Source organism: Taudactylus pleione, unplaced genomic scaffold (assembly GCF_031769625.1).
Source record: "Taudactylus pleione unplaced genomic scaffold, aTauple2 ptg001123l, whole genome shotgun sequence".
NCBI lineage: Eukaryota > Metazoa > Chordata > Amphibia > Anura > Myobatrachidae > Taudactylus > Taudactylus pleione.
The window spans coordinates 1,495,810-1,519,862 of record NW_028285524.1 but is presented as its reverse complement, the minus strand read 5'-3'; the positions used below and the strand labels follow the sequence as shown (position 1 = coordinate 1,519,862).

At 42.8% G+C, this 24,053-nt stretch overlaps 1 protein-coding gene across 2 annotated transcripts; it reads left to right on the top strand.

Annotated features, from left to right (window-relative positions):
- Positions 1-423: 423 nt before the first annotated feature.
- ZBTB37 (zinc finger and BTB domain containing 37) lies at positions 424-14,289 on the top strand. 2 transcript variants are annotated; one of them, XM_088461875.1, is made up of 4 exons: positions 424-467; positions 6,981-7,936; positions 9,536-9,635; positions 11,552-14,289. In XM_088461875.1, exons 2-4 carry the CDS (start codon positions 7,008-7,010, stop codon positions 12,077-12,079), a joined length of 1,557 nt encoding a protein of 518 aa, XP_088318001.1. In that variant the 5' UTR covers positions 424-467; positions 6,981-7,007; the 3' UTR covers positions 12,080-14,289. The 2 variants fall into 2 exon arrangements, with proteins under 2 accessions (XP_088318001.1, XP_088318002.1); XM_088461876.1 differs by lacking the exon at positions 424-467 and adding an exon at positions 587-669.
- Positions 14,290-24,053: the final 9,764 nt, after the last annotated feature.

The window sequence follows — 24,053 nt, the reverse complement described above, 5'->3', positions numbered from 1 at the left end:
CTTCATAAGTGTGGCTATAAAGTCTACAGTGGATGATTCCCAACTTTTCTTGGCAAAAGATAAACTAAATTTGCAAGTAATCCTAACCTGCAGCAACCATGCAGAGATGGCCAAATCCCAGCATGCCTTGCACACCCTCGGTTAATCAAGGCTGGCATGCTGGGACTTGTAGTTTCGCAACTGCTGCCAAACCATAACTGATTCCAGTTCTAAACTTTATTTCCATCCACAGACTGCATCCACTGCATTGGGAGACGTGTCTCCTCCACCCTTTGAAACCACCAGTAACTATGTTCCCACAGCTCCACACCCAAGATGGCTGCCTCCGTCTGACGGACGCCATGACAGGGTGGGCAACGTGAACTTCCGGGTGAGCGAGACGGGTGAGTGGAGGTATTTTGACATAGCACTTCCGGAGCACTGTGTTCCGGCGGTGGCCCCGTCCCGGCCCGTCCGCGCCCCCGGAGGTAGGTGGCAATAGTCAGGGCGTGGGAGGGGAGAACGATGGGTGAGGAGGCAGGGTAGGGCGCACACTTCATTCTACCGTGAGTAGGAGGGATCAACTCCAAACCAGCCTGCCCACCCCACCAGCCCTGTAACCCTCCTCCACACCCAGGGGTAACCTCGGTGTAATGGCAGCTGTGCCCGGCGCTTTCAGTCATCATTCGGGTGGGTCACAAATAACTTCTTAGCTCCATTGTGGATGGTCACTAACATTTGCAACACAGTGGCATAGTGGTTAGCATTGCTGCCTCAAAGCCCCTGAGGTCATGAGTCCAGTTCCTGACTAAGGCACTACCTGTGTGGAGTTTGTATGTTCTCCCAGTGTTTGCTCCGGTTTCCCCCGACACTCCAAAAACATTCTGGTAGTGTAAATGGGAGGTAGCTAATTAGTTGCCTGGCAGAATGTTGACCAGAGAATAGCATTACTACTTTAAATAATATTACTACCATATTGGCATTCATTGCGTGACATAAATAAATGGGTACAATGTGCAGGAGCCTATTTGCACTCAATAAGACATCTGCCGCTATCTATTACATCCTGTAGCACTATGTCAGTGGTTACTAGCCCAAGGACTGGTCAGCAAATGGTCTCAGTCCATGATCTTTATATTCTGTTACCTGTTTTCCACTGCCGCAATAACCCAGGGTATTTCCGGGTCTGCCAGGGTTGTGGCTCGGTGTAAAAGGGTCTTTGAAAAAAAAAACCTAGGTCAAGTGACTCGGGAATCCAACCCTGGTCGCTACCGGTGTTGAACCCAGGTAATGGTGCAGTGTAAACGTTGAGACCCAAGTCATGCTTTAAACCAGCGGATTGGCTAGCTTCAGTAGCACTTGGAGATGACATAATCTCCAAGTGTCCACTGTAACGCTGGAAGACCTGGGTTCAGTGAGAACGGCAGGACCCAGGAAATAACCCGGGTGTAGGGGTAATACCCAGCTTCGACCTGTGCTCAGTGACCCAGTTGGAGTTGGGTGTTTGGTGGAAAAGGGGTATAAAAGAGCTTGATTTTCTTCTTTGTCTGTATTATTGCATGGATACTTTCTGTAATGACATGACTATAATGTATCTTTGTGAGCTTTCATATATACAAGACTGTAAACTAAAGGCGGGTACACACTAGCACAATATCAGCCCAATTTGTCGTTTCTGGGCAAATCATAACGGCAAATCGGACATATAGTTGTGTGTATATATCCGATTTGCGCGATTGCATGCGACATCTTCTGGTTGGTCGTGCTGCAAGTCAGTTAGAAGATATCATGTACGATGCCATGCTACCGAATGCAGCATGGCATCCTACATTGCATCATCGCCCCCTGCATTGTGCAGGTGTATATGCACTTGTCGATGCAGGGTCCCGTCGTATCGGCTGGCTACATATCGTTCTAATGTGTAGCCGCCTTAAGAAATCTGAATGGACAAAAAACAAATGCTGGCCTGTGCCCTGGCCCCCTCATACCTTGTTTTATTTTAAACTCTTCTCACACAATATAACAAACTTTAAATATCGAAGTTTGCCTTGCTGCATGGTTGATGCTACTACCTTATCCACCTGTCTGAGAGCTTATTTCCTGATTAAAAAATCCGAATGTTGGCTGTACATGGTATGGTTTGGTTTCTAATGCTGGGAACACATTAGACGATATGTCGTCCGATTTATCGTTTTAACAGAACGATATGTATAGGGCACATCTTCTAATGTGTACCCGCGATTGCGCGCTCCCATGGGTTAATTATCAGCGACGTCATCACATCTGCTATTCTGCATAGTAGATGTGACGGTCCGACGGCATGCTCGTAGGTGCGGCCACTGAACGCTATATCGTTCTGTGTGTACAGGCAACCAATGTATCGTTACATCGGTCATCCAGTAGGCCACAATCCATGATCATCTAATGTGTATCCAGCATGAGTCTAATCATCTAACATGATTAGGCTATTACCCCTTTCACACTATCTGCAATAACCCGGGTTATTGCACGTGAACGCGCAGCAACCCAGGTTACTGTGCAGTGTGAAAAGACCAGGCTGATATAAGCTGACCCTGGTCGCAAGAAGGGTTTTCAACCCGGCTCGCGATGCAGTGTGAACGGGTAATCCGGTGTATGCGACCTGGGTCCCGTTCACAAGCATAGGAAGAGCCGGCGCTTGGACATGATCTCTCCAAGCGCTGGCTCAGCACTTGACGGCAGTGACGTCATCAACCCGGCAATAAGCCAGGTCAGGCCGCCAGTCTGAAAGGGGTCGCACCCAGGAAGGACGCGTGAACAAAATCCCGGGTGCAACCCGGCATAGTGATGTGGAAGGGGTATAAGAAACAATGTGTTGTCAGTTTGGCAACACCTACAGAGAAGCAAATATTCACGTCTGGTAATTTGGCCAGTGGGTGGAATAATTGGATTGGGAAGGGCCTGTGCTGTCTGGTTGTCCGTTAGCTCCATACACACCCTGATACCATCACGGGTACAAATGCATTTTTCATCCTCCCTATTCCAAATCAGTTGTAATGGGCAGAATGATAATTATATAGCCACACAAATAGATAATGCAGCCACTTCTAGCTGATTGTAGGAAACGCTGAATCATTGCTGATAATCTAATTATGGTACATAAGTTTGTGATTATGGTTCATAAATGGCCTGTTATTTAAATAATTGCTAATCGCTGTAAAGTGATTTTGTTGTAATTTGTTTAGTGTGTACATCTACCAATATATAATGAAGTCATTAGATGTCCAAAAGAGTGACATCTTCTGTACAGTAAATTGTTGAGAGAGAGCGCCCTGCGCTATATAGTGGCACTAGGACCCCTGGCTGATGGAGGTGTAACCTCTGTCCCGTGTGTACTACTGTGCACGCATGATCATACTGCGCATCTTCATGTCTGTCCTCCTTATAGAGTGGACGTGCCTCTGAGAGTATGTACAACGCTGAGCGATGGCGTTACAGAGGCCATTGACCCTGCAAGTTCCATTACACCACCACCGCTATACTGTTGTGTGTGTGTGTGTGTGTGTATATGTGTGTGTGTATATATATATATATATATATATATATATGTGTGTGTGCTTACTCCACTGCCATCACAGATGTGTGCTCACGTTTGTCCTCACACCGCCTGTGCTGCCCCATATGCTCCTCACTGGATCTGGTCCATCCATTGTATATGTGTATTGTGCACCTGCTGCATTAAAGCTGTGTCATCCTGCAAACCTGTTCTGCCTGGTTAATAAACCAAAGACCTGGTTAAGTTATCTATCATGTGACTAACTTCCATCACACACCACTGCCATCTATACCATCTATAGGGTCTGCCAATAGGTTATGGACCCAGGCCACCAGCATGTGCAGATTACGATACCAAAAACTGGGTTGCAGTGACGTGGAATAAAAGGATCTGTGTGAGTACGGAATAGTCCTTTATTCACAAGTAAGGGTGAAAATATACAGTGCAGGAACAAGCATGAAATTTGCCAAGTTAGTGGGTTCGGAGCATTAAGCTCCATAGAGGTTTGCTATACTGATGCAGTTAAAGAGGGTAAAGTAATGTAAAGTTACTAGTGATACCTGCAGTAATCCCAATCCATATGATGTGGATAGAGCCATCCATGTATACCTGAGGTCTAGCTGTAGGACAGAACATGCATTCCGTTGACAACACGCAAAATGTGAATAGCATTGTAGACATTTTATGAAAACAAAGGCTTAATCAGACAAATCAACCTGACTCGCTCTCTGTATGGTACTAAGCTAACTGCATGCAAAAATATGTTTGAATATATAGATAGGATGTTGTCTGCATCTCATCAATTGACTGCAGTAGGCATACAAGTAGATGAGGAGGAGTTTGTATTGGCGATGCTGCAAATCCTTACACCAGAGATTGCTTTTCTAGTAGTAGCTTTGGAGTCATGTGCTGCCAGGCTATCAACAGAGATTGTATGGGCCAAGCCACTGCAGTTTCAAGAGCACATCTGTTGAGACCAATGTTGAGAATTCCATTCTATTGTCAACGGATGCAAAACCTAAAAGGCCCAAGTACTTAAAGTGTCACAAACTGGTATATAAGGCATCAGAATGTAAAGCAAGTGAACCAAGTGGTATTTCATCATGAAAGCAGAGTCAGCATTAAATGTAGCTGGCAGTCATCGCATAGATTGTTGGTACATGGACTCAGGTGCTACAAGGCACTTCAGCTAAAATTAAAGTTGGTTCAATGTGCTAAAGTCATGTGATCCTGTAAATGTCGGAGGAAAAGAAGATAAAGTCCTAAATGCTACCTAAATTGGGATAATTGCTGTGCACTTGATAGGCAAAACAGTTGTCACAGAAATATATATTCACAGAGGGACATTGTGTTGTGTACAATAAAAGAGGAACACTAATTGCAACGGTAACCCAGTGCCAACAACTGAATATCCTAGACACCGAGGAGTGTTGTGCAATTGCAGCTTCAGATTCCAAGCAGTCTATGGAACTACGGCATAGGAGACTGGGTCACCTAGCATATGACAATGTTCAGATACTTCTATACAGCTTGATGACAGTGATGTCCTTGAACAACCCAAAAAGACCAGAATGCTAGGCAAACACGTTGCCCCTTTCCAAAGTCCAGAGCTAAAGCACTATTGGATCTAGCACATATAGATGTGTGTGGACCAATGGAGGTGGAGTCAAGGAGTGGGGAACCATTACTTCATGACACTCACAGATGATGCTACTAGGAAGATACACTTCCTGAAACCTAAAAAATCTTGCTACTTTTCTAAAGTGTAATGGCATCCAACACCAATTATAAATTGCCTACACACCTGAGCAGAATGGAGTGCGTGAGAGGGCAAATAGAACAATTGCTGAGATAGTAGAGACTATGTTAAGTGATGCAGGTCTGGATAAAAGATGCTGGGCAGAAGCAGTACTTACTGCAAAATCCCTCAAGATTCGAGCACTTACAGATGCAGTTAAAAGGCATGGGCCAGTAAAAAGCCAAGTGTCAATCATCTCAATACCTTTGGATGTAAAGCATATGCCCATATCACTATAGAAAGAAGGTCAGTTAGATCCTAAGTCAATCTCATGTTTTATGCTTGGATATTAACAAAGCAAAGGATACAGATTGTGGGACATTGTCAGTCAAAAACTCAAAGTCAAGTGACGTAGTATTTTATGAGCCAGCTTCAACCAAAAGTAAGCTGAATGTTGCAACCTCAAATTATACAAGAACTAAAGTCAAGTAGCAACTGGCAAGAGTGGAAATCAGCCATAGACAAAGAGCTTAGAGTATGCTTACTAAAGAAATCATTGTATGGGTTAAATCAAAGTGGCGGCTCCTAGAACATCAAACTTGATCGTGTTGTTAGAAATTAGCTTTGTACATTCTAAAACTCATCACTGCTTATGCTGCAAGTGGAAGGAGAAAGGTTGATTTATCATGGTTGTGTACATAGGTGATTGATTTGTTGCTTGCTGGGCAAGAAGGTTTTTAGCAGAAGTCAAAATGCTACTAAGTAAAAGTTCAAACTAAATGATCTTGGACCTACAATGCAGATCCTGGCATTGGCACTCCCAGGAAACAAGGGCGACATGCCCCTAATCCAGGAATGCAGCCCGGGCGCCACCCTCCTCCCTGTCCCCAAAAGGCCACAGCTTGTCCATCAGGCTCAAGTGATCTCAGGACCTGTTCTGCACATACTCGCCAACGGATATGTACGTGAACCATCAGATATACGCCCATATCTGAATCAAGTCCATGGTTTTCTGGTGCAGTTTTCCCATTTTCAAATTAAATGCTCCGCTGTAAAATATATATAATGTTTATAGCTGCTTTTATTGCTTTTGAAATGACTAGGGATGACCATTGATGGCACCATATGTTGGGAGGAAAATATAATGGTTTACATAATTGGCGGCCATCAGTGCAGCGGACGGTTGCTGACCAATCAGGAAGGGGGCAAGGTTTGGTGGGTCACAACAGATGGCAATGTTAAATTACCGGGCTCTCCACCATCGATGAAGGAGATGGCCATCCCTATAAATGACTATTGAAGACGTGAATAAAACACGGTCTTGATTAGTGGGCAAACACAATTTTGCATCTGAAACAGCAACTCTTTTAGTCAGACATAACCACAATTAGATTAAAATAAGTTTGCTTACAGTGCTGAATGTAATGTTAACTTCTTTCATGTAATAAGCCACTGTTGGTTTTTGATCTGACTTATCTCTTATTGTTTCAGTGAGTCTGTCTCTATAGCATACCAACCAGAAAATTTCTTATTGCAAGGGAAGTCCTAACAAGGGTGTTTGTAGGTGGAAAATCTGTGTCTGCACAAGCTCACGTCTCTTTTGTTAGAGCAACTGTTTTGAAAAGAGTATTTAGCCATAAAGTTTGGAAATTTGTAGACCAATGCTTGGAGAATTTTATCTAAGAAATGAAGCTGTGTATTCAAATGATCTTGTCTCTACTCCTGCAGGGTTGAGTGCTAACGAGAGGGGCAGCCATGGAGAAAGGAGGCAACATCCAGCTGGAGATTCCAGAGTACAGCAACTCTGTGCTGAGCCACCTCAACCAGCTGCGGATGCAAGGGCGTCTGTGTGATATTGTGGTCAATGTGCAGGGACAGTCGTTTCGGGCACACAAAGTGGTCCTAGCTGCCAGCTCGCCCTATTTCCGAGACCACATGTCCCTAAACGAGATGAGTGCAGTATCTTTGTCTGTCATTAAAAATCCTGGGGTGTTCGAACAACTTCTATCTTTCTGCTATACAGGTCGTATTTGCCTGCAACTTGCAGACATCATAAGTTATCTGACCGCTGCCAGCTTTTTACAGATGCAGCACATTATTGACAAGTGCACGCAGATTCTCGAGGGCATCCATTTAAAGATCAGTTCACCGGAATCAGAGGAAGAACTAAGTCAAAGTAGACCTAAACACCAAGAGAGGATACAGGATACCCACCGGGTCAGCCAGAGTTTGACTCGCTCCTTAAGTCCACGACACAGCACTCCAAGGACCTCAGGGAATCGCAGGGGTCAGGTAAGCACTGTACTAGACATTAGAGAGCTGAGTCCTGCAGAGGAGTCCACAAGTCCTCAGATGGTGGAGCAGGGGTCAGATGTGGAAAGCAGGGAGCCCATTCTTCGAATCAACCGAGCAGGACAATGGTATGTGGAGACCGGATCAGCAGACCGAGGGGAACGTAGCGATGATGACGTCAGGGTGATGGGGGGCCTTCGTATCAAGACAGAGAACTTGGATGAGTGGCTAGGACCAGAGAACCAACCCTCTGGAGAAGATGGAAGCAGTGCAGAGGAAGTGACTGCCATGGTGATTGATACAACAGGGCCCAGTGTTGCAGGACAGGAGAGCTATAACTTGGGGTCTTCTGGCTCTAAAGTGTCCAGGCCAACAAGCAGTGAGATAGACAGGTAAGTGGTAGTGTGGTTTTTAATAGGCTACACACCCCATTTCTTAATTTTTTTTTTTTTTGCTTCCACACTAAAAAAGTTGATCATGTGAATATTTCATTAGTTCTAGTTCTGTGGTGCCATCATAGGTTGTTTGCCAACCACAAAAGTGTAAATCAGCAGCACAAATGTTCTTTAGTTACAAGCCGATTGTACACCCTTACAGCCAGTGCATGGATTTGCAGGCCAAGATGGCAGCATGTGTGGGTGCTACAGCCTGCTCTCCCTAAAAGGAAGAGTTGGGCATATAGAGGGCGCCCCTTGCTAAACGTGGATTTGACGCTCAAACGCACCTGCACATTTTGTAGGACAACTTTATTTAAAAGAGCTAAACGGACGGGGAGCGTGCAATTACAGAGGCGTTCTCTGCTTTGCAGGAGCACACAGCCTTTTCTTTTTTTGCTAAAGCAATTCACCACCACCACCTCCTCCTATTCCAGTGACTGGTTCTCATACCTCTACCCCTACCCCCCATACTTATAATGGGACACATTTGGCACATTTTAGTTGCAATTCTGGCTTTTAAGTCACAGTTCTTGGAGATGTACGTTGACCAGTGTAATTAAATTGGAAATGTACTAAGCTTTTGAGAGCAATAAAGTACCAACTAATCAGTTCTTAACTGTCATATTTCAAGCACCGACTGTAAACTGACAGGAGCTGATTGGTTGGTACTTCATCTCTCCCCACTTTAGCGCTATTCAAGGTTTGATGCATCTAACCCTAAATTCTTTAAGGGGGCGATTCAAATGTTTGAGCTGGTGGCTGTCAGTGCCAAGCGCCTTACGGAGCTATTGTTATTGCTCTGGTCAGGTGTGAACAGCTGTCCGCGTCAGCATTTCTGCTCACCCCTTCCTAAGAAAGCGAGCAGGAATGTGTAAAAAAAAAAGTCTGTGGTTTGGGCGCCCTAATCAGGACTTTAGATGGGTATAGCCACTATACGTGGCTAAACCCTGTGTTATTGGGCACAACAAACGAGATAATTAATGGGCGCCCAAAACAATAGAATTGTTACATTGGTCGACCATTAATTATTGCGGCACCAAAAACAATTAAATCCTCCCCTAAGTCCATAAACATAACACACAATAAAAACACATCTGATTTCGCTTCCATGATTAATTTAACACACAATTGAGGCTGAATGGGGCATTTTGTTAGGCGTAAAATAAAGAAAAGAAGTTTTGATGAATGAATGGGATGGTCCTAATGTGGTAGTAAGTTGGAGTGTGATGTGGCAATTCTCTTTCCACCACACACCTTCCAACTGATACAATTATGTGCAATTTAAGTTTACCGGGGGGTGATTTCCAATGCTAGTAAAGTGGGTGTGCACCTGGTTCTGTGCTTGGTGGATGAATAGGAGGACTTTCACACGGTGCAGGTTCACAGATTGTGAATTGCAGCTTCAGACCATCATTTTTCAAAGTATGTGAATTTTTGAGCTTCAATTATGGGTGTCCTCCGTTAGTCCCACACAAATATAATTTACTTATTTTGTGCTGTTTCATATCTCTATGTGACCATTCCTGACCCTTCTCATTCACCTTCTTACTGAAGATTTAGCCCATCTGGTAGTGTGGGCACCATGCCAGAGAGACACAGAGCGAAGAGCGAGTCTCCACGGCGGCTGGAGGATCCAAAGCAGCACAGCTCCCAGGTCAGTGATCCGCCTGTACCAGCTCAGCATGGTCATCTATCATATGACGGGCGGAAATAGATATTAAAAGATGAATAATAATATTTTTAGCCATTACTCTGCGGCTATAAAATGTCCACTGTTGAATTACATGCAAATTTCAAAGGTTTTATAAGGTAAATAATAATAGCAGTATTCATCAATAACCGAATTATGGAGCTTTGTACTAGAAAATATTAGTAAAGGCATAAATGACCTACATTAGTTCTCATGTTTGTCTATCTCATTGTCATGGAAACCACTTTGCTGTCACCAGGCAAGCGCTTCGCACTGCAGAACTGTCCACACTTACATGGTGTCTCTGCCTTGTTTTTTTATAGTTAAACTAGAATCATAAACTACATACAAAGAACTATGTTATGGATCTCTTGGCCCAGGTTTTGAGAACGTTAAGAAATCCACTGAAAACCTAAGATTTACTTTTGGGTGGAGTTCAGTATGGTGGGATAAACGATAGAATTAAACTTTCGTTTGGTTCAGTATTCTCTCGATTCCGAAGAGAAGCCTCAAACTGTTAAGCACTCCTATTAGTATAATATTTTATTCATTTATTTATTAGCCCCAACATATTCTGTAGCACTTTACAATTGGGAACTGACGCTTGAAACAAGCAGCAGTGTTGTCAGTGCTGCTCCCATGGTAACTGTCATGAACAGCAGTGGTATACGTATGGCCTTTAGTAAAGCCGGGTACACATCAGACGATGCGATGGTCATCTTGATTTCCCTTGAACTCCCGGACAAATGATAAGGTGCGTACACACTGTGCAATCTTCCGAACGAGATATATCACGCATAGTTCTTCGTTAGATTGATAAGATATAACGTTAACATATCTCCTGGTTGTGCGTACACACTGCACGATTTGCGGAAATCGTTGACGATATCCCCAAATTGAGCTGCATGTACAACAGATCTGAAGATGCAATGGACGGCCCTGCGGGAGCGGTCATAGTGCGTGCTCACTGGATGATTTGAGCGATTTGTCGTTCTGATCTGACAAAAAACGACAAGTCGTTTAAAAAAATCGTCTGTTGTGTACCCAGCTCTACAGAGGGCAGAGCAGCGATGGACTGCTGGAACCTTCTGGGACAGCAGCCAAAACAGGGAAACGTTACATCGAGACTAACTGGAATTATAATTTATTTTTAATTTTTTTTTCGTATCATAGAGAACTTTCCCCACAACTAAATCTTTCCTGATTGGCCCGCTGCATGGTTATAATTTCTATTATCAGGGGAAATGAAACCGCTTGAATGATCGAGGATCTTATCCTGAACTAAAATGCGTCCACTTTCTGCTTCCAGTTTTTCTGACCACAACATTTCTGTAGCCTGATGCTCTCACTTCATCAGAATATCCCCTCACCGTGAGACAATCATGGTTCAAATCTTCACGGCAAAAGATAATGGGGCTAATGCAGAGCTGCGTTTGCGGAAGGATCTTGTGTGTTGAGCCGAGCGTATAGAACTATGTGGGAAACAGTTGTATGGAACTTGGTTGTATTTCCACTTGCAATGAAAGGCATAATTGGGTGGCGGTGGGGTGCTCACACAAGGGCCAAGTTTACTGGGGGCCTGGTAACGGGACTGTGGTCTCCGCAGAATTATACATACACAGAGGTCTATCTTTATTGAGATGGATCTCTTGTATCAGTGATAGGGCTGGTGTAAGTGCGCACTGTGCTGACGCAGGGGCATGGTGGTCACATAGATGCGTACAAGTCCGGCATAGAGGTGAATATCACATTTTAGTGCCATGCACACAATTGTAGTCGAGTTACAAGCGGGTCTGCAGCGGCCACTTTATGAACTCTCGCATTGCGCTACTGAACATGTCGTTATTACAGATATCCTTTTGCCTTTTTTCCTCATACAGGGAGATGAAGCGGGAGCTATTGGAGTGAGCGGTTACGTAGAATATCTCCGCGAGCAAGAGGTGTCGGAGCGATGGTTCCGCTATAATCCACGACTAACCTGTATTTACTGCGCCAAATCCTTTAACCAGAAGGGCAGCCTGGATCGGCACATGCGGCTCCACATGGGCATCACTCCTTTTGTATGTCGAATGTGTGGGAAGAAATACACCCGCAAGGATCAGCTGGAGTATCATATCCGGAAGCACACAGGCAACAAGCCCTTCCACTGCCATGTGTGTGGGAAAAGCTTCCCCTTCCAGGCCATCCTCAATCAGCACTTTCGGAAGAACCACCCTGGCTGTATTCCTCTCGAAGGGCCTCATAGCATTTCCCCCGAGACCACCACTGTTGTCACCTCCCGAGGTCCAGCAGGTGAAGCATCTCCACCTCACGAGGAAGCCGGTGGAGTGACTCCTTCAGCGACAGCTGAGGTGACATATGGCGGGGATTCAGCTCACGGCTCCGTGTCCACTACTGGACCGGACTAAGACACAAAAGAATATATATTACAGGAGGACACAAAGAGACTAGATTCCTCCTCCCCTTACCTCAGCAAAACTTCAACATTGTACCCTTCCCTCCTGCTCCTCTCTATTTCCCAGTTGAAGTTTCACAGGATTGGCTCCTGGGGCAATTGTAGAATGCAGAATTTGGGAAGCTTGCAAATTTCATTGCCAAAATCGGAAAGAGAAAATTGTTTTAGCTTCCTCTGGGCCTCCTTTTCTTGTAGACTTCACAGAACTGTAATTACCATTCTATGTCAAAGCATCGACCGCTGTACGAAGGAAAAGAGCTAATGTTTTTGTTTTTTTCTTAAAAAAAAAAAAGTGAATTTGCCCTTTTTTCTTTTTCTTTTTCTTTTTTTTTTTAAGTACAGTTAATGACTAACGGAGATTTTGGTGTACTTGTTGAAATTGAACGTTTTGCAGTTACATTGTGAGGTGTCTCGGTGGAGGGGTGTTTGCACCTTTTGTCAATTAAGCTTTCTTCTGAATTGTGCTTGGCAGATGGCGTTTTCTGGTCCTGACCTGCGTAGAAGTTTGATGGTGCTGACTTATGTATATTAGTAAGGTGCTTAAGACGCTTCTATAGCAGTGTCAAACCTCTTCCATATTAATTAAGAAAAGTGAGATGTTTTAAATGAAGCTCGGAAATTTGGTGTTAGGTGGTGGCACGGCAATAATTTACCCTTTGGAGATCACAGTTGCACCTCACTATGCTTAGAATGTTATGGTGGCTATTTCTGGGCAGGGCTGGATTTATTGTTTAGGAGTCTAACCATTGGTCCCTCAAGCCCCACCCCATGCCTAGCCACACCTCTTTTCTGTGAACATTCTGTAGCCTTGCAGAATATACTGTAGTTACATAGTCTGCAAATCGCTTTGCTTGGATGATCTTCCAAACCCTCAAATTAATCCAACATTTTCCCCTCACTTGCTGAAATAAAGGTTTGACATGGAGGCATAGCAGGCCAAGGGATGGCCTTCATCCTCTACTAGGCACTGAACTGCAGTGTCTGTTGCTAAATCCGACTTGGGATCTTTAAAAGTGAAATAAGCCATGTCTACTTATGTATGGTTTTACTGATAAGATAAGTGATTCCTTCCCCCCCCCCCCACCACACCCCCACCCTACCCTCGATGTCAGTCATTTTGCCAGCTGCCTGCTTCCCGAATCTCCCAAGAGAGTTGTGTTTGCTATAAATTAGGATGCATTAAGCTAGTTTCTTGAACGTAGAGCAGAGGCATTCCCAAAGACACGAGATGGGCTCCAAAACTATCTGGTCAGCCCCCATATTTTATTTGGTTATTGTTTATTTATAAGTGACTAGAGCTAGTCATCTTTCCTATGCTTCATTCGTACCGTTACTTGTTCACGGAGATCTGCAGAACACAGCCACATTTCAGTATACATTATCAGTGTGCTTCTTATATGCCCATAGACACAACTTCAATTCGTAAGTCTCCCAGCATGTAAGAGTTTTATAACAGTATTTCACTTATTTATTTGTATTTTGTTACCAGCAACGCACAGTTTTTCATATTTGAATGAGCAGCATTTTATTTTATACTATTTTTTTTTTTCTTTTTTTAAATAATGAAGTGTGGTTTCATATTATTAAGGAATTTGTAGTATACTCAAACCTACAGGGCCTCATTTACAGTTGAAGATATGAACATTTCGATAACAAATCCGCGTGTAGAGTTTTGCATATTGTGCACTTGCATCCTCTATGCCAGAAGAGGCAGCAAGCGTGAGCCAACTACAGCAATGGCACGTTCATATAAGTGCAACATGATTAGACAGGGCACGTCACCACAGTGCCGTAACTAGCTGGTGCCATGCCCCTTAACCAGGTGATGTCACGTGGAGGGGCATGGGGAGTACAGCACTGCCCAACGCATCCTGAGGGTGGTGCCACCCACAGAGCATTGCACTCTATGTGGTGACACCATTCGCACACCCCTAGTTATGGCTGTGCATCACCAGATACTGTTAGGAGGCGTATCATTTGCAGGTACTGGAGGGCTGGTGCATAGTTACATTCCTGATGGCGGTCCACAGCACTAATGCTTCTGATTGGCTGCTTGTGTATTGACCTCTCCAGCTTGATCCTGCTTAAGTCATTAGTGTTGTGGCTGTTTTATATCAAGTCACAATTCGTCAAGAAGAATGGCAGTGATTTATTTCAAAAGATAAACAATGGTAGTAGATCGTTTTGTATTATTTATGAGGAAAAAATGTGGCTTTTTAATTTTTTTTTTTTATAACTGTCAATATGTTGTTCTCTCGTGTTTCATAACATTATATTTTGTACAAATAGGGTAATGTTACTTTAATATTTACTGTTAACACATCAAGCTGTATCTCTATGCTATCGTTAGGCGTCAGTATATACCTGGCTCATATGCCTGGCACAAATATCACTGCTTCTGAGTCGTGCGAATCGTGAAAATCGCCAGACCCCACATACTTACGCACACCTGCCAACTCTAAATGAGGCCCAGATCGTCTGTACTTTGACAGATCTTAAATGCTATCAGAATTGCTTTGGCGTTCCCTGACCCAACCTTTCAAAACAACGGCTACCTTTACCTACATCGGAGTAGTGCACACGTATCACTTTGTGTTATTATTAATACATTGAGTAAATCTGTGTATATATTTTTCCCCATTTACTTTGATTGTATTCAGTATTTTTGTTTTTAATTACACAGTTGATGACATCATTTTTGTGCCTCACTGATGTCGCTGTGTCCTTGCTGCAGTCTCATAGTAACTGCTTCATCTCCCTAGATGGCTGTGTTAGCTGTATGTAGAAGGCAGGGTCACTGTGAGGACTGTCCGTATATAAACCAGGGAAAGAAACATGTTGATATAGAAACGACGTGTCCTTGGATATAGGTTTCCCTCTGCTTTCCTATTTATTCCCGGAGGTGAATTGCTTTATTTTTCTTGTATTTTTCTTTCTGTTATTTGAAGCTATATCAAAAGAAAAATGCGGACAGTGTTGCGTTATCTTGACGTATATGTATGGATTGGAAGTATCCAGGAAAGACCCTAGACATTGAAACTCAGGGTTATTGACTCCACTTATCCACGTACCTCTCGGTCCTAGATTCTGGTAATGTGCAATGAGCAACCTGTGGACTCTTCTCTATAACAGCTGCATTGCATCTGTAAGGTATAAGCTCTCTTGGTAGAATACGATTAATGGTCTGCTAGGAACATTTTGCCTTGCATAGCGTCACATTGCGGAGAGTGGGAAGTGAGTGCTTAGCTTTAGGGGTTATTAAATGGACTTCGTTGAGCAGCGGTGACAGCTCCATGTTATGGAATCTGAATATTTCCAATATTATAATCTAATTATCAGGTAGAGTACGGTACTTTATCCAATGGGAAGTAAGAATAAAACCCCTTTTTTTTTTTGTTCTAAGTATATTTCAACAACTATGTTCTTTAACGATGTGGAAAGAAACCTTTTGTAATGATTTGTAAAATAGCACTTTAATACAAACTGGCCTTATTCCTTAAGGCAATAAAGCACCTCAGAAGACAGAGTGTAGGTTCTCTAATACAGGTGCTAGTACACTGCAGTAATGTCACGTGATCATTGCAATAATATAGATGTCTGCTTGGCGTACGTATCTGCTGTACAAGTCCTATTACATTATAATTCAATACTTCAACAAAGAATAGATTCCTGATTGACGGTCTCAATTGTACAGGGGAAAATCGCTGCATATTTAGCAGATTGACTTAAAAAATTAAAATACAGCACAAAATAAAACTCATTTTGCTACAGTACATTTTGCTCATCTATAGTTTTAATCAGTTTGCGGTGGCTTAAGGATTCTCCAGCTCCTGAAGTCTAAGTATATTCATGCTTGAGCACAGGTGACTTAATTAGTACCTCAATCAATTTGATTTAACCATCTGGACTCAAGCATGGCTATCCTTAAAACCTGGATTGTAATGGCGGAGTTTGGGAACCTCTGCTATAGGGGATGGCTGGCCGGTGGGACTTGGCAGCATTAGAGTGTAACCGGCTTCTATACATGGATGCCCTCTGCAGCTGTGTACATCCTGCTGCCAGGTCCCACAGCCAATCGTGACAAATATTGTGGTGTGGCCAATGGTTTCAACCCCTTTAAGGTGCCCATATATGTTGGCATTTTATCAGCCAATTAGGCTACTATAGGATTAATTGCTTCAATATTACAACCTACGTGGATAAAACAAATATTCATCCCAGGAAGAGGAATATCTGATTGGATGTGTTTTGATGTTTATTAATCCTGCCCGTGCAATTTATTAATTTATTAATCTGTGCCCTGTGAGATTCGGCACTAGGGCTGGGTGACTGGAGCTATGTAATGTGCGCCCATATTGGACATCTGACCTGGGCACTTGGTTCAAGTGCCTCTCTCTGTCCGTGTACGGGCACCGTTAAAGCAGATTACATGGGGCTATTGATCACATTGCGGCTTGCTTTTAATTGCTTTCTACGTTAGTTTTACTGTGTTGGCTAACAAAGGGAAACGGTTACACACTCCATCCATATTAACTTTATTTTATTTATTTTTAAACTTTTGTAGTTTTCCGAAACACCGATCCCCTACTGTTTATAATAATGTCTTTAATTGTATTGTACAAGTGTCAAGAACATGTTTAATGCAACATAGAGTTACACTCCAGCTAATGGCCAAATCCTGTATCTTGAGACTCTTCTCTATTTTGTTGCACAGGTTATTTAGTGTTTAGTATTATTATACATGACGTCTTTTCTTTGTGATGCTAGGGCCGGGTCTCACGACACTGACCAGCTAACCTCGGATTGTTTCCTCGCTACTGCGGACTGTGCTGAAATGAATTTGTGCGCACAACCTCTATTTCTTGATGAGCTTCCTCTTACCCTGGAAGACAAGATTTTTGCCCCTGAAGTGAACTCTTTTAGCTGTAGAGTCTAATGATCACGGTTTCTTTTCTATGTAATATTACTAATTTATTTTTAGGAGTAGTTCATCATTTAGTTTTTCATAGGCATGGAAGGGTCCTCACAGATTGTCTGGTTTAAATATGAGTGATTTACTATTAACAGAGGATTACAATCGATTAAATACGGCATGCTTATATAAAATGGTTGTTTTTAACATTCGTAGGGGAGGCATTTATTATCTGCAAACCAAACTTCCTGCCTTTAATACAGTCTTTATTTTAAGAAGACTCCAGGCTCGCTCATTGATGTACTGGGAAAATGGGTAAAAATGCATGAAAACTAAAGTGCACTTTAGGGATGGGTTTTTAATGCATTTTTACTGTGCTTTTCATGCCATAATCTATTGTACTGATAGCGCTCAGTAATATATTTTAAATATCAGAGTGGAATGGCTGGAACATGCCCATATAAGACCAATCATCCTATTTTTAATTCACTTTTCTGACATTACTTAGCAGATGAATAGTGCTTTTAGCAGGTAGTTGTGAACGAGCCCCCAATTTCCAAGTGGTGTTGAATTTTTTTCCCCAACTTATTTCATTTGCTATAGGGTTTGCAGGGCATGTAGCACCTTACGATTGTACCAGTTCATATAGTTTATTGGGTATGCAGTCACATTGTGGACAGTCTTTATGTCAATATTGAAAATGACAACAGTTATGATGTCAACATGGTTAAAATATCGACATCTGGAAAATGTCAATATTAGGTTTAGGAGTTAGCTGTAGGGATTCCTTAAAAATGAATTGTCAACATGCTGAACATGTGGACATTAGCAACATGTCGATATAATATACCAAACCCATAAGGTTCTCACTTATGTCAGATTTTAAGGACATTGAAAGCTCAACATAACAAGTTGATAACCTGTTCTAGAACAACATTGTGCACTCTCTCATGTCTGATCTCCCATCTATAGTGACAAGACGATATTCAATTGTTTGCACTGTCGGGTGCAGTACTGGGTGTCCATTACTTATTGCCCATGTTGCTCCCAAATGCACCGGGTTTAGGTGCGCAATTCAGCTAAACCCATCTAAAGTACTGAGCGCGCTGATTTGGGCGTCCAAAAGCCAGACTTTTCGCGGATTTCTGCTCACCCCCTTAGAGGTCACAAGCAGACAGGGGCGGCTGCGGCACTCGAGCCAATCAGCAGAAACCATTGAATAGCTCCAGTCGGGCACCTAATACTTATGAGCGCCCCCCAAAAAAACATTATATTCTCCCGAAAGATTTCAGACTCTCAAAGGATGTTGATGTCTGTAGTATTAATTCCATGTTTACCATTAAATGCCACATTTAGTTCTTTAAATTGTATCTGTCGCCTACCTGTAGCAGAGGCAGACATATAGGTGAAGGGTCAGTTAGCGGTTGGAACTTTGCATGCTAATACTCCTCAGGATATTAAGGCAAGAAAACCTAGCGTGTCTCATAGAGGTGCAAGTGTTTTCCTACCATAATAATCGTAAACGTGAGAAGCTGCCCATCGCTTTGGAACCTTGTGACCAAATGAATTTACCCCATGGACTAAACTAATATTCTAGTGAATGGATAAAATGCCTTTTCCTGAATTGGAGCAGATCACAAAATGGCTGCCTTGACTGAAAGGAGACACTTCACCAACATTCCTGTAATGGTGGACACTGCTTAATTTGCAGGCGCCAATGTAAACCACCCTGTATTACACACATTGTGAAATACCAGTGCTCACGACAAAACAGGCACACACTTGCTATGCTATTTACTATGGATGACAGGACATAGCAATATATTATAATTAAACTGATCAAAACTGCAGTAATCTGACAGGTCATATTGGAGCTGTTGTACAAAACTAAAGGAACTGTAAGGCAATGTTATTGTGTATAATATTATTATTATTATTATGTTGTCTTCTGATTAGTCTATTACCATGATGTCAATGTTTATATTTTATTGAATTACTGACTAGTATACTGTAATTGCACAACATTACAGATAACACATTCTCTTGTGTTATTATCAGAGGTGGATTTATAAGATTGGAACCATGATGAGATTTTAGTGACTTATATTTGGTTAATTAAACATTGACATGCAACAGCAACATTACATTAGTGAAAGGGATTGAACATAGATAACATGCTTTAACTACTGCTGCTTGGCCCTCCGTGTTACAGGGAACATGCTTCTTCCTGGCTTCTGTTTACAGGTGGTTTTAAATAGAGTAATGGCACCTTTTGTAATTATACTTCATCGAGTGTACGTGTGAGTTCAGCCAGTTCTGAAATAGGAGGGCCGAAACCAACTTGTAACCAGATCAATGGAATGGTCACAGCGGCACAGTGTATTTCAGGAGTAGTATGCTGGTATTGTGGGTGGCAGTGACCTGTACATTCATTTGACTGTGTAAGTGAAGGAAAGCCTGCGGCAGTGTCATGACATGTGAGGGTAATGGAGGCTAGTGTGAAGCCACAGACTGAGCAGGGCCTCCAGCCGCAGAGTGTAGTAATGTGATGGTCTTCTCAGACTAGTGCAGCTATAATGGTATAGTATAGTGACTACTGCTAATTAAACATGGAAATGCATGACAATGGAAATATGCTAGTGATGGGAGCAATGCCTGCCAACATGCCCCACTTCAAAGTGGGCATATTTGGTCCATTCAAACTGCACCCATTACAGGTGAGGCTGGTTGGCAGCTATGTATGAATGTGGGCACCTCATGTTAGAGGGAGGAATGTCAGTCATAGCAGCGGATCAGGACTAGGCAGCCAGTGGCCCACCAGCTGTATGATCATAAGTTGCATACTTCTGTTATAGACCATGTATGAGTCTCCTGCTAACCAAAGTCCCAGCATTCTCATCGTACTCTAGTTGCTCAGATCAGTTCGTGGTCAGCTGGCTTCATATGACATCTGTAGAACCCAACTTCTCCGTGGACTGCAGTGTAATTAAGTATTATGGGACTGTTTCTCTTCTTTTTTCATGCTAGAGTACAGGATGTTAGAGATTTTCGGGGTGTCTTCTAGCTCATTTATCAAAACTTGTAGCATTCAAGTATGTGAATTTAGCCACTGTGACCTTTTTAATAGTCCAGATACATTTCTTTGCTAGAGTGGAAGGGAACTCCACTCCCTCAGCCAGAATACACTGGATACAGTTCCTGTCTTACCTCTCACTGTTGCATAAGTATTAGTTCTGCTTTAAGTATTTTCTAGTCCACACTGAGTAATATTGTCTTGGTGTGACAAAATAAGTGAGCTACAAGTCATAGTCAGCCCCGGCCCAACAGTGATTTCCTGTACTGAGGTCTGAAAGCGTTGGTTATCGGATTGCTTAAGGCAGGAGTAGCCAACCCTGGTCCCCGAGAGCTGAGGATCGGGTTGGCTACACCTGGCTTAAGGGATTTGTGCACACACGCATTATGTGATTCTGTCCAGTGTAAACAGTCTTAGCCAGTAAACAGAGAAGACATGAGCTTACTGAGAGATCATTGATCCCTATGGAGAGCCATGGATGCAGTACACACTGCTGTCTTACCAAAGCAGGTGACAGAGAGCAGAGGTGGGGGGGTGTTTATACTTTCCTATGTCCCCGTTTCCTTATACCCCTTGCTAACACTGTTGTGTGCATTGTGCTAGTGTCACACTGTTGAAATAGCTGATCTCTGAGTGAGCTTATCTCCGCCCTTCACTAGTCCATAACAGGAGAGCTGAGACTGACTTAAATAAGTCCTGTGGACCTAGCCTTAGACAGTCTGTGGGAATTGGATGCATAGTGAATAGACACCTAATCTGGCACCGTAGTCATTGGTCTGCCTATATTACACTTTGTTCTTCCTGCTTTGGATTTTTTATTTGGCCAGAATGGGTTGCAAATCTCTGCTTTAAATTTTCTATTTGTGTATGATCACTAGTAAATCATATATGGCACTGTTAGTAAGTGTTTTAAGGACATTCTATCAATAATACAACTTTTACTTACACTACAAGTATCTTCTCTTCCTGGAGACAGACATTGTCACCAACAAGTGTTATCTGATTGGCAGGTTAGATGCCTACGTAGTGATTGGAGGATGAGGCGATCATGCTGGTGCCACATAAATGGGGTTTTATATGTAATATTTTAAATGTACCTGTTTTACTTTTTTTATTTTCATTACTCCTATTAGCACAGTGCTGCAAAGTGCAAAAACATGAGCAAGTGTATGTAACTATAGGTTGTGCTCAATATACTTGGTCTACCTATGCCTACACAGTGCTAGTAGCCAATGTATAGACTCGAGCAGAATTCAGCTTACTCACTGGGAACAAGCAACATTACAGTGGCATTAGGCTGCCTGGGTCTCAGTGATGTCTCTAGTTCCTATGTGACTGGATAGGCCGCATTCTCCACTACAAGTAGGTGACCAGGACATGTTTGAAACGGATGTTAAATTATTTCAGGGGGAATCTATTACAGACTTTGTATCACATATGGGTGAAATTCAGTTTTTAGGTGGTATATTTTGCCGTTTGCAGAAAATACTAAACTTCCATTACTTCATTTTTGGATTATTTTTTTTTTTATTTGTGCAGCTATACTGTAGATTTATCCAGACAAAATGGATCTCTACAAGTACAAAATGAATATTCATAATTGTATTTTGTTGTCACTTGACCTGTATGACTCTGCTAAAGGGCCTATTGGGCCAAATTCCAGCTACCTGAGTCTATGCTTGGGACCCCTTTTACCCAGTATTTGGGGAAGGGGGGACCTGATGGAACCAGGTCACTACAAAGGACCCTAATAGACAGTGTCAGCAGAGTCTAATCCGGGCCCTGACTGCAGGGTAACGCTTCCTATTCTATTCACCAAAGTAATGACAACGGAAGGTCTCAAACCGATAACAATTAATGCTGGACCTACTAAGTGTATTATGATTGAGGACAGAAGCATTGTACATGAGTAGTGTTCATTCTAGCACCTTGCACCTGTCACAACCCGTGCAGTTCCTCTTTCCTGCCTGGGGTGTCGCTCTCTGCTCTGGTGCTTCTAGCACACGTGTCTACATCAGAAGTTTGTTGCATCAGCTGTGTGTGCTAGAAGCACCAGAGCAGAGAGCAACAAGCCGGTAAGAGGAACTGCATTGGTTGTGGCAGGTGCAGGGTGCTAGAATGAACACTACATGAGAGTAGGAAGTAGGACTCCCCTGCAGCCAGCTGTGCGCTTTGTCTCCTTTGTGGTGGCCCCAGCCAAATTGCAGGGGGGCCCTATTGCAGAGGAAGTGATCAAAAGGAGAGACCCCTCGTTAGCCCGGTAAAGACGAGAGTATGTTTTATTTAGAAAAACTTCAAGGTGGAATAGCCATTTAAAAAAATAAAATGAAAAATATTTTGTGGGATTCCCTTTAACTCACATTGATCTGCTGTAAATCTGGCCCTTATTAATTGACTGTCTCACTAGATCTAAGGTTATTGGGAAAACGCCTTGTTTGACTGTTATGCCATTGCATGCTAAGGAAAAGTCAGTGAAATGAGAATAATTTATTGAGTACATCATTTATTGCAGCACTAAGACTACTCGAGTGAAATCCTACATAGTTTGTTTGCCTGACTGATGCTTTTGTGTTTGAGTAACGAGTACGTTTTGTAAGAACCATACATCCATTTATCACATATTTATAATGAACACGTTTTTTATCGGACTCCTAAATTCTTATACAACTGTGAAATGTATGCTTTCTTGTAACCTTGAATGGAACAGAATAACTCCGCACATCCGGATACTGGTCTTATTAAATGGGGGAGATGTCTTTTGATAATCATGTCCATTTGGAGTGTGAGAAGACTGTATTACTTTGGAGCTTTGTATCCAGACGTCTTACAAGGGATTTTAAATTGGCACAAGAAAATGAATAAAAGATATATGTGAGTGCAAGATCACTGTCTCATGTTTGATTTATGCAGTTTGCAAATATGTGTGTTTTGCAGCGAGGTCCCACATCATTTACAGCTCCACATACCTGTCCCACATCATTTACACCTCTACATACCTGCCTTACATCATTTACAGCTCCACATACCTGTCCCACATCATTTACACCTCTACATACCTGTCCTACATCATTTACAGCTCCACACCTGTCCCACATCATTTATACCTCCACATACCTGTCCCACATTTACACCTCTACATACCTGTCCCACATCATCTACATCTCCACATACCTGTCCTGCATAATTTACACCTGCACAAACCTGTGGGCCTGATTCAGTAGTGTACGAAAATGCAACTACATACGCATATCGAGCGATTATTAGATATTGTGCATACATATAAGCCATGCTGCGATCGCACTGCAATTACGGACACAGAAGAATCCATTGCAGAGTGAGTGACAAGCTGTGAGCATTTGGGGTTGGTGATGGGGAGTGGTAGGAAACGCAGGCGTGCCTGTCAGGTTGAACGCCGTTGCTTGGGCATGCATAAATTAGCCACTGTGTTTACATACGCAGCATGAGAGCTCACTGCGTGCAAAGAGACTTGCAGTGTCTGCGGCAGGTCAGACCTGGTGTAAATGCTTCGTGAGTGGTCGATGATACCGATGTTTACGCAGATAAGCAACGTCATACGCATGTGAGAAGGCAGTACTGGGCATATTTAGGTCGGCGGTGCTTTTGCATGCATTATATTTTTGCTGCTGCATTTCGTGCAAATTCGCAGCTGCGATCGGTGCTGAATCAGGCCTTGTGTCCAGACATTTTTACATCCAAGCTGAATCAGGCCCAAAATCCGAGAAAAGTTCAAGGACCTATGAGTCAACGGGGTGTTTTCACCTGTTTACTAGCTTAGTTATTGGAGATTTCTTCCTGATCAGACCCATAAAAAAAAAAAAATCTGCCGGCTGCTTTCGTGGTCAATCAGCTTAAAGCCTCACTTACTGTCCAAAATAACTGGACATTATAGTTTTGTTTTAGGAAGTGAAGCTGGGATGGATC